The 12,059-nt window shown below is 41.0% G+C and overlaps 1 protein-coding gene across 4 annotated transcripts in view; it reads left to right on the forward strand.

Annotated features, from left to right (window-relative positions):
• The window catches only part of HDAC9 (histone deacetylase 9), a 497,559-nt gene that overhangs the window by 358,841 nt on the left and 126,659 nt on the right, over positions 1-12,059 (forward strand). For all 4 annotated transcript variants that reach the window (XM_080974605.1, XM_080974606.1, XM_080974608.1 and 1 more), the window contains 2 exons: positions 5,333-5,453; positions 7,770-7,819. In XM_080974605.1, coding sequence (XP_080830731.1) covers positions 5,333-5,453; positions 7,770-7,819 — 171 coding nt within the window. The remainder of the gene's footprint in view (positions 1-5,332; positions 5,454-7,769; positions 7,820-12,059) is intronic.

Consider the following 12,059-nt stretch of genomic DNA (forward strand, 5'->3'; position numbering starts at 1 on the left):
TACATTTGCATCTGATTGAGCTGGTAGAACTTTCCATCCAATTTTTCGAAGCCTTGGAGCTGGTTTTTCCAGGTGCTAGATCTATGGGTTCACTACGCTTTTATTTATGGGTTCATAAACAATGAGTGCTGGGCTTGGCTTTCCGACATTGTGAAACACAAGGCAGGAGCCTAGGATTTGAGCAACCTCGTGAAAATAGGAGATTGGCGCAATCACACACACACATTTGATCTTGGTGGCTCCTGTGTTTAGCAGTGCAAGTAGTAATCATCTGCCTTCTGCTCCCCAGTGAAGCTTGAACCCATTCACAGATAGCTACCTATGTGTATCCTCTCAGCTTTTTTGACTGTTCCATCCACCACCTCCACGACCCCAATTCCCTCAGCAACCTGGTCCCACCAGCTACACCAATCTTCGTCTTGTGGCCTCTACATGGAAGCTGTTCCAAATGCTTCCATTTGATATTGTGGGCTGTGGTGTATACCTCTACTTGCTGAAGATCTGTGGTTTAAAATCACCATGCCAGTCCTATGGATGTGTGATAAAGGTGTGGAAAATGCCCAACACAATGTCAAGGTGGAATGTGGTTAAATGACGTCTTCTGGAGAATCCACCACATGGAGATAGTTTTTGACACTCTACATAGGGGCCATGATGTTTAGATCAGCACAGGAGCCTGGGACCAATGGGCTACTGCTTCTTCCCTGCTCATGCTCATCTTCATGTCCTGGCCTCTCACTTTCCTTTGTTTCTTTATGAAACTTTTATTGTTTCACTATTCCCTGCTACTTCTGTGGCCTACAAGAACATGCACTGGGAAAGAAAGGGCCCATTTTCTGTTCTGTGCAGCTAAAGGGTAGCCCCTACACAGAGTTGCTCTGTGATCATCTAGAGGTGTTTCTCTGCTGTATCACTTACCGTAAGACCAGCTGTTCATATATGTGCAGACAGTATATGTATTGCAGATATTAATATTGCACAGTTTGAAGTGTCTGGATGCATAAAATCTGATTCCTTCTGGAAATGAAGCATTGCCCAGACCAATTAGATATTATTCAAAACTTTACTTGCAGAACTTTCTTCATAACAGAATTAAAACATCAAATGATACATCCAAATAGTTCCATAAGACATACGCCAGTAAAATGCACAGGCTCAGCATCTTACAAAATATGAAATAATCCAAACAGTTCCTAGAAGCACAGGTTTGCATTCCAGCCTGCATCAGGCTGCTTACCCGTAGAGATTCACTTACATCCTTCTTCCACAAAGTCTAGGAACAAAGACACCCTTCCAAGATGGTGACTTTGAATTCAATAGCCTTCCATGTGATCTAAAGTTTAACATTCAAGTGTTAGCTACTAGAGAATGACAACAGTTAATTATCCACTTAGTTAAAGCTCAGAGAGCCCATCCTTGGCCTGAATATAGCCCCATGGAAAATCCCCATGTTAAAGCCTTCATTAATGCACATAGCCATTCACCATTTCAGTGTCAAATAATTATACTTAGCAAAATGCACTAGAAAGCACAAGCACACATGCAGCAAACACACAACTTGCTGCCTGTGCCTTGTCACATATCCCTACGTATTAGGATGTGACGAGATATATTTTTGGTTAGCCTGGACTTCCAATGGGATAGGCGCTGCAGTGAGCCATCCTTAAAATATACAATGTGAAAACCATGATGCTCTTGTGAGCATTAAAAAAGAATTAGATGAGAGTTGCAGTCCCTAAGCATATTTAGCAGGAAGCAAATCCCCCTGAACTCAGTGGGACTTTGGTCTGGGTAAACATGTTGAGGATTGGACTGCAAATCATTCAAAAGGTCTTTTAAAATTTAAAACAACAGTCTAGCTGTTGTTCTTATCTCCTTAAGTACAATGAGGTTTATGGTACTTCAGTGTGTCTGGACTAATAGACAAAAGTGCTACAATGACTAATAATTACCCCAGCCTCTTAAATATTTTAATTAGCTTTCTTATAGAATACACAACCCTCAGTGGAAATGGAAGGGGTCTTCCACAGTACTGGCCACCTGGGGTTTCTTCATTGATTTGCTATGCAGTCATCTGAAGCCCATTCCAGGAAAAACATTTATATTATACCACATCCCCTTTGCCTTCCTTCAAGAAAATACATACATACAACTTTTAGGAGAGCAAGAGAACGTTATCAATCACCTGACGTATGAAGAACACTGTAGCTTTGTTTGTTATTTAAGCAGCCCCAGAAGAACCATTTATTGTCTTCACAAAGTAACATTGTGTTCTCGACTTTAGGCAACTGTGCCTCAGACATCTTTCCTCAGCTGTGAGTTCTGGGAGAGGTGGAGAAATCAGTTATTTAAAACCCCATTGTGAAGTTCTTTAGACTGTGAAGCTAAAGTACCGTATTAAGTTGGAAAGAAATTTCACCGAAATGAGAGTCTATGCTAACATTTCAACCAAAGCATATTTTGAAGTAAACTGAGGGGGGCCGGAGTGGGAAGAGAAAAACTCTTCAGTCATGGTGCTGCAAACTAGTTTGTCCATGGAAATTTGATGGAAGCTGAAATGGTTTGAAGAAGATTAGCAACATAAAGGGAGAAAATATTATCCCTTCCCTAACTGAAATAAGTTACTTCTAAATAAAGATGTTTCAGAGACGTCTTTGGATAGCAAAATCCCCCTGAATTATTGGGTACGTTTCAATTTCAAATTGTAGAAATAAAATAGAGGCTTCCACTACTTCATTTGGAGACTGTTTTGTGACTTAACTCCAAGTTTTAGGGAACATAGTCCATTTTTTTAGGCAAAGGCAAGGCTAAATCCTAGATTCAGTCTATTATATCAAGTCCTGTTGACAGTCGCAGAAAATACCCTCTTCCCTTAAATGTTTATTGGCCTTTGAAAACAAGCAGTGTTTGCATTGGAATACTAGTAAGGAGTATAAATCTTTTGTGCAGTTTCTTTCTGGCTCCTGCTGCAGAAACAACATTCAAAGTTTGGTTACCAGAAATTTCTTTCAAATGCTCTTGATTTCTTACTAGGCAAAGCCCTGTTACGTCTCCAGTAAGCAATTGTGAAGAAAATCCAAACATGCCATTAGCAGGGCAAGACAATGATATCTCCAGAGGAGGCAACTTTGTAACTGAAGCAAGATAGAGAGCGAGGAACAGCAGATTAATGCAATGCGATCAAAGGCATGTGAAAATATTGGCTGTATTTTATCAGTATAAAGAAAACTAGATCCCTGAATTTTAACAGTGCTAGATTCCAGAAAGGCAGCTTCCTATGTTACCTACGCCAAATGTTTATCAGTATAAAATCATTTTGCGTCTAAAGAAGTCTGATTTAAACACATTGGGAATAGCATTTTTCCTGATAAATTTATCAGTTCTGACTGCAAGTTGCGTTGACTTGCTTTATTTCATCTTAGCAAAGACCTGCAAGGGGCCAGAAGCAGTTACTTTAACTTCCCATGTGGCTGACACTACTGGCCAATGTTAGGGATGGAGGAGAAATTCAGTTCAGGTCACATTTAAAGGTAAATCTGGGCTTCTTGGCTCCTTGCTTGCCTCCCTTCTCTGGGCTGCTTGTCCATTCTCCCTCCTGTCTGCCTGCCTGCCTCCATCCACTGGTGGAGGAAGAGGAGTGCAGGGGGAGCGCACCGCCCCTGGCAGCGCAATCTTGGTAGGGTGCCATTGCAGCTGTCTCCCCACCCGTGCTGGGTGCCCCGCCTCCACATGTGGTGCGCCCCACCCCCAGGACACGTGCCCCCCCGCCTGCTCTCCGCCCCCCCCAGAAGCTCCGCCACTGCCTCCATTTTCTCCTCCAGTGCAGCTGTGATGGACCACCCAAAGGTGAGCCACTCTCAGAATTCTGTCATCCTTCTGTAGTTTGCAGCGCCATCTGTTGGCAGCCACATGGACAACTGCTGCATGACGACACTCTTACATTCTTATTATATCAAAGAGAAAAGAGAAGTTTGCACTACAATGGTGGTGAATTTTCATGAGGGCTTTAAATAATAATAATCACAAAGTTAATAAAAATCACTAAATTGAAGACTGTAAAAATGAGAAGCAAAGAAACCAGAATTGATAGATTAATTCAACCCTACTGACCATAAATGTGGTTTCATGAATGACTGCGCTCACAATCAGATCCCCTTCTCCCCTACTGTGCCCCCTTGACTGTCCACATCTACACTGATTAAACAAATATGTGAAGGACAGCCATGAGAGAATGTGGCTCTCAAGCTGAAAATTGTTGCCCACTCCTGTTCTAGATAAACAAGACTGACCATCGACCATTCTACAAGAATGATAAACCATTTCAGCTTCCATCAAATTTCCATTGCCTCTTTGCAGACAAACTCTGTGCATCAGATATTGTGAATAAATGACCCTCCAATGCAAATATCCTGAAGACAAGTTAATTAGGAAACATGTTGTTGTTTTTGGATTAACTTAGGGCAGGTGTAGTCCACCTAATGCTCTCCACATGTCATTGGACTACAATTCCCATCTTTGTTGTCGGGGATCAGGGATAATGGGAGTTGTAGTCCAACAACATCCGGAAGGCACCATACTGACTACCCCTGCCTTAGGACAAAACTAAATGTAACCTCATTCACACTATGAACAATTGTTTGGATGGGCTTCTAAAGTGTAAACAGCAGACATGGAGGTTCTGACCAAGACCCTGGTGGGGGAAGGAGAAGGCTTTAAACCTTTGGTCCTTGCTGCAATCCCACTCTGGATCAGGGCCTTTGGTGCTAGCTAATCATAGAGTTGTACGGTCCCCACAAGCATCATCTAGTCCAAAATCCCTGCAATGCGGGAATCTCAGCTAAAGCATCCATGACAGATGACCATCCAACTTGTGCTTCAAAACCTCCAATGAAGGAGAGTCCACAACATCTCAGGGGAGACCATCCCATTGTTGAACAGCTCCTATTGTCAGAAAGCTTTTCCTGATGTTTAGTCAGAATCTCATTCCTTGTAACCTGAAGCCATTGGTAATCATGTGACTGGTGTCCCTGTGGTTTTGCATGTAAGGGGAGGGGAAACCTGTCTGGGGGCGGGGCATTTAATTTTTGCATGCAAAGTACTGTGTTATTCTAACATGTTTAATTTACCACGGACCAATGCATTTGTTAAAACAATCCTTGCTTTTCCTTTCTTGAAGAATATTAAACAAAACCAGTCTCACATTCTCATATGATGCAATTGCTGCCCATGATTAATCCTATTTAATGTTATTTTGGATTTGCTCCCCCCCCCCACTCCCTGTCTTCCTTATATTATTGGTGGAATATTGTAGACCTCTGCTGCTTTCTTTCAGCGGATCCGAGGTCGAAAAGCCAGTCTGGAAGAAATACAGCTGGTTCACTCTGAACATCATTCACTGCTGTATGGCACCAGCCCCCTGAACAGACAGAAGCTGGACCCCAGGAAAATCCTAGGTCTGTAAAGGGCTCTATTCTACTGAGAACAGCACATTCCAGCACTGTCATTAGTCATAGCTGGTGTCAGTTTAAAATACTTGGCAAGCAGTATAACAAAAAAGAAAGAAAAAAAGTATCACTTTTTCCAAATGCATTGCATTGTAGAAAGAGAATGTTGCAGCAGCAGCCAACACAGATTAGGAAAAGGTCCTTGCCGGAAAGTAGAGATCTTTCTCTTTCTATCTCTCTGTCTCTGCTTTCCTATCCTCTGGACATTAACCCTTTTGTGGCAATGATATTTAAATTGCATGGGCAAATAGAACCCTGAACATAAGGCTGTTTGACTTATTTCACAGGACTCTTCCTTGCCATGCAGCCAGTGGCGGAGCTTCATGCTCCAGCACCGGGGGGGGGGGGGGAGGGCGGAGAGCAGGTGCCATATTCCTAATTATGGCAGCCCACCGGGATCGCGCTGCTGGGGGCGGTGTGCTCCCCCCACACTCCTCTTCCTCTGCCAGTGCATGCAACAGGAAGGGAGCGGAGGGATAAGTGAAGGCAGGACTTCTGTAGGCCCGAAACAAGACATTTTAAAGTGTTAGTCCCAGGAGAAGGAGCATGCTGCACGTACAAAACTATCTTTGACTAGCGCATGCTGAATACACCTGATAACACAACACGCAGTAATGTTTAGTGCTGTCAGCCCAATACATTTTGTTGGCCAAATGGTCCAACTTCCTTGCTAGAATCAACATTCAAAAGACTATTGCTGGACTATTTGGACACAAAGAACCTAAGAACAAACTAAGCAAGGTCCATCTAGCCCAGCACTTGTGTGCTCATAGTAGCCAACTGGATCCTTATGGAAATCCCACAGGCAGGACGTGAGTATAATGGTCGTCTCCCACTCATGTTCCCCAACAGCTAATCTTAGAGGATTTTTTTTTTTTGGGATGAGAGTGAGGCGCAGGTCACATGATTTTCCCAGGAGCATGTCCTAGAAGATGCATGTCCCAGTTTGGGGCTTGAAAAAGTTGGAGGATATTAGGGATGCCATACTTCAAAAAGTGAAAATCCAGACACAAAAGTTTTTGAGCTTTTTTTTTTTTTTTTGGCCAAAGTTGTTGAACTTTTTTTAGTTTTTCCCAAAATCTTTTTTTTTTCAAAAAAAAGTTGAACTCTAGTAGATAGTGAAAGAACATTCATATTGTACAAGACTCTACTATGTGGTTTAAAAAAATGTCACTACCATAAAAGCAAAACAGCCAGGTTTTACAACACATCAGTAAAGAAAGGTTCAAAGAGGAGTTAAAAAGAGACTTACAGAAAATAGATTTTGAGCCTGATTTAGCAACGTGAATAAATGCTTTTTCGTGAACTTTACGTTAAGAAGTAAATTCAAAAACACTACAGCAGAAATTAGAAGATGGTTAAGTATGTGTTCATATCCTGATGTCATTTAACTGAGCATCTACTTAAGAGGTTTCCCAAACCAAATGTAACTTTAAAAAATCCTTTAACATGCTGCCTTTGACAACTTATAGTTCATTACAATGTGCCATACAACATTACATCTTGATGTGATGTAAATTATCATGATTTTCAAATTGGCACCATACCATGTTCCTTTAATAAGCACAATTCAGAACAATTGCCCATTTTCAGTTTCCATTCCTCCCCCACTGCCACCCTGACGAACATAGCATTTCTAAAAACCAACTATTCCAAATTATGGCAAATTTATAAATGCCAAAATTATGTGTCAGGCCATCACAATGGCTAATGCTTCATTTTAAGCAGAGCTGACATTCTAAAGAATCTGGACAGTATGTGTGAATATATTACAGCTTTGAAGCAAGTTTTTCATGCTCTTACCAGAGTCACCACTGGCCTGAAGTGATGATAATGAAAACCACTAAGGACCTCCAGACCTCTCCTGGTTTCTATTAACTTGCAACCAATGGCAGATATTCCCATACACAAACACTGGCACGTGACCACCAAACCATCAGCTTTCAACAGAAGTGAGCCTCCAAAGATTGCAAATTCAGCCACAGAAATAATTCGATAATGAGACTTTACGCAATACTGCTTTCCTGGAACCAAGGTAGACAAACCAGGGTTCCAGTTGCTGCTTTAACTGCTTTGGAAGTTTCCTAAATGTCAATATTTTTGACTCTTATCAAAGAGTATTTGTAAATCTGCCGCTGTATATCTGTGCACTGCACAAAATTTTATCCTGTTACAAATGTGCTGACGGGGGCTGATAGGAGTTGTCATCCAAAACATGAAGTTCTATCTTAACGCTTACTGTTTCCCCCTCTTTTTTTTATATAGGTAGTGTGCCTCAGAAACTATTTTCGTTGTTGCCCTGCGGAGGCCTTGGGGTAAGTAGGTTTCTCTTTGGTGTAGTAAGGTAGCATAAACAGCTTTCTGCTGGGTAACTCATTGATGTATATATATACTCTGGTTACACATTTTGGGAGCTAGATGCAAAATTGATCGGGATCATGATGCAAAGCTTCGCAATATGTGGGTTCTAACCAAGTTACAACTGTCACAGTTCTAGCACTCCATACAATGCCCTGGTGTGCAAATGCAAATGCAAATATACGACAGGCACACATTTGTCTTCAAGGTATTACAAACTTCATCGGGGATACATTAATAATAAACAATATATCCTTGGCAGAGGAAATGTGATACGATCAATGTCGCCTTTGCATTAGTGCCAGGTTCAATCACTGGGATTCCTTAATCATAGAATCATAGAATTGCAAAGTAGGAAGGGACCACGAGAGTCATCTAGTCCAGCCCTCTACAATGCAGGAATCTTTTTCCCGACATGGGTCATGAATCCACTGCCCAAGATTAAGATTCTCTTGCTCTACTGATATGTGGCTGTATGGATGGATTGTAAGAAGGAATTTATTACTCAGTGTATGCAAAACTCAATGAAACATATATTATTGATATATAAACACCTTAATGGGCAAGAATGGACAATTCTCTGCCTCCAGAAACCTACAATCTAAAATAAGGTGGTCCTGCCCTGTGGAACTCCCTGCCAGTGGATGTTTGACAGGATTCACCCCTGCCTTCTTTTAGATAACGTCTTAAAATGATGTTAATTAGACAGGCCTTTGAAATGTGACTTTCTTTTAACCACCTGGTATTTATAGATTTTTAAAATGCTTTGTGCTTTTTAAGGTGTTTTTATTGCTGTTGTACCTTTGGTATGGTGTGTTGATGCTATGGAAATGATAAATAACGCAACAGCAGGAGTAATGGTCAAATATCAGTACAAGCTAAATCAAATTTATATATCTATATGAATATATATTGATATATTTATGATATATTTATGTTTATGCACACATTTGTGTGTAGTGATATAGATCTATCTGCCATCTATCTATGATTTATTAATAGGAAATAAAGAAAGAAAGAAGAACAGGGCCTCTGATAGCATAATCAGATTCCAGCTTCAAAACTTCTGTGGCATTTGAGTTGTTGTCATTTATAACTTGGAAGTGAACCTGCCCAAAATTCCCTGGATACACACAGAGAAATTGATAACAGACTGCCTCTTTTATGACTCCAAGGAGGCCACACCAATCACATCACTATTGGCAGTCAATATGATTTTTGACATGCTGTAAAAAAAAAAGCAAGCAAGCAAGCATAAAAGGTCTTACGGCATTTGTTTAGATGAAGAATGGGCTCTCAAGCTGTGCCGGGGCAAAGTTTGGGTTTCAGTCCTGGTACCCCAGGGATTGTACTGCAGACAAAAGAGAATTCCACATTTATCTTATAAAACGAGGCAGCTGCCCAATCCAACGATGCTTAAAAAATAAAGGAAGGAGGAGGAGGCCGGGAGGAGCAAGCCGAAAGGGAAAGGTCAATGTGCAGTGTCAGACTTCCAAGCTGAATGATCTCAGGAAGTGCCAATGTAACACCTTGCAGGAATTCAGGCACGCAGGGCAGAAGTGTTAAATTAGGCTTAGCTGCAGACTTCAATGTGCCAAACGCTGTATCCCTTGGAGTCAGCCAAGCTCCTTTCAGCAGATCAGAATGATTTGATGTTTGTGCTACAAAAGTACCTCTCGGGGGGGGGGGGGGAGTGAAGGTGCATCAACCTTTCTGATTTAGGGAAAAAATATTTTTAGGAAAGGACCAAGCAACATCTTTTGTGCAGAAGGATACACTGGTGATATATTGTGAGCCAGAAAGTTGTGGCTCTTTTGCGTGGTTTAGTTGCATGTAATTGACATTAGCTGCTTATGATTTCCATGAACATGGTGGATGCCAACATCAATGGGCACATGTTTAAAACTCCTTGGAGAAGAATATTTTTTCTTCTGCTATTCTTACCCTCAGTGTTTGATAAAGCACTGGCTATGTAAGAATGGGGGTGGGGGTGGGGAACCACCATTGGAATCCCGAGAATTATACTGTTAAAAGTTTTGCTTTTTATGTGCCTTCTTTTTCTACTACTTTATGGTTTTGTTTTGGCATAAGATTTCCTCTTGCATTTCATGAAATGGCCAGAAATACTTCCCATTTCTTTTTTTTTAAAAAAATAAATCTGAAAGTTTTAGTGCAAATAGGATAGGAAGTGAAAGTGTGTTTGGGTGTGTGATGGCACAATGCTCCGGAGGCATAGCTTGACCACTCCTGATTTAGGACAAGTTCACAGTACACCTGGTTTTGAGTAATTCTTTTATGATTTTCATGCAGAGATGAAGCAACTGCCCTTCTCCATTGATCATCAGCATTCAGGAGCGATAGTGACAAATATATATATATATGTTGTTTAGTCGTTTAGTCGTGTTCGACTCTTCGTGACCCCATGGACCAGAGCACGCCAGGCACTTCTGTCTTCCACTGCCTCCCGCAGTTTAGTCAAACTCATGCTGGTAGCTTCGAGAACACTGTCCAATCATCTCATCCTCTGTCGTCCCCTTCTCCTTGTGCCCTCCATCTTTCCCAACATCAGGGTCTTTTCCAGGGAGCCTTCTCTTCTCATGAGGTGGCCAAAGTATTGGAGCCCCAGCTTCAGGATCTGTCCTTCCAGTGAGCACTCAGGGCTGATTTCTTTAAGATGGATAGGTTTGATATTCTTGCAGTCCATGGGACTCTAAAGAGTCTCCTCCAGCACCATAATTCAAAAGCATCAATTCTTCGGCGGTCAGCCTTCTTTATGGTCCAGCTTTCACTTCCATACATCAGTACTGGGAAAACCGTAGCTTTTACTATATGGACCTTTGTTGGCAAGGTGATGTCTCATATATATATATATATATATATATATATATATATATATATATAAAACAAGTTCATGCCCTACTTATCTGTTCCCACGTACTTAGGGATACAGAATGAGGTCTTCCATTTCAGGTCCACATCCCAGGGGACAGGTAAAGGATCAAATGGGTGGACTGCATCTTTGTGGAGAGCACATGGGAGCTGAAGACTTTCCTTCAGTTGCAGTTGTCTGAGTACCAGGGCTCCATCCCAAGTCACAATCTGGTAATCCTGTTTCATAATAGCAAACATGCAATACCAGAAGAACCCAGTGCTACAGCATCTTCCTTCTAAAGTATCTTACATATTACTGTCTGAAGTTTGGGCAGGGTAGTGGGGACTGTCCTGCCGATGACAAGTAACATTTCTTTTACCTCTTTCATAGGCTGACAGCCACATATGCAGTGCTGGATTTACGTATAAGCTAAACAGGCTTTGGCTTAGGGTCCCACTCTCTTAGGGTCCCCCCAAAAAATGAAAGGGGAAAAACTGGATATACATTTCCAAAATATAAGATAAAAACAAATAAAATAAAACCTTCATATAGCAACAGTTTTTTGTGTTGTGTAGGCACCCTTGAATTAAGCAATGGGCCCCGCCTGCTAGCCTGCTCCCTAAAATATCACTGGTTTGCTCATTTCTATATATAGGGTGTCTACATTCTGCTATTTATAATTATTAGTAGTTTGCATCATATATTTACACCTATTATTATTTCATGTTATATCAAGTTTCTAGAGACTAGATTATGAGTCTTTGTAAACTGTGTTTCTAAAGGAACTTTTGTTATTGCCAAATGCCAATGTGTTTGCATTATTAAGTTTGTTATGAATAAAAAATCATTTTAAGTTAGAGCTTAATAATTACTTCACTGTTAATATACTTCATCTTAATTGTATTTCAGTTCAACAAATACTTTGATAAAATACATATTTTGTTATGTGCAAATGGCTTTAGATACCTATTAGATCCATAAATTACTATATAGCTTATATTCAACACAAAAAACAGTGACAATTTGTTGTTGACAAAGGACAGCTGGACATATAAAGGGCCCCATTACCTTCATTTGCTTAGGGCCTCATCAGACCTAAATCCGGCCCTGAACATATGACAAGCCATCCACTAAGGGTGACCTAAGTTCTGACGTATACGTCTTTGCCTCTTCGGTCGTGTGGAAACAAAACACAAAGTGGAGAAGCTGAACTTTTGGCTGTATAACAAAATGATGCATGCGATTGTGCAGCAATTTCATTCCTGTGAAATTTACCTAGCGATCCTAGGCATATTTATGTCGATCTAAGTGCTATGAAATCAGCG

Source organism: Podarcis pityusensis (assembly GCF_964106645.2).
Source record: "Podarcis pityusensis genome assembly, chromosome: 12".
NCBI lineage: Eukaryota > Metazoa > Chordata > Lepidosauria > Squamata > Lacertidae > Podarcis > Podarcis pityusensis.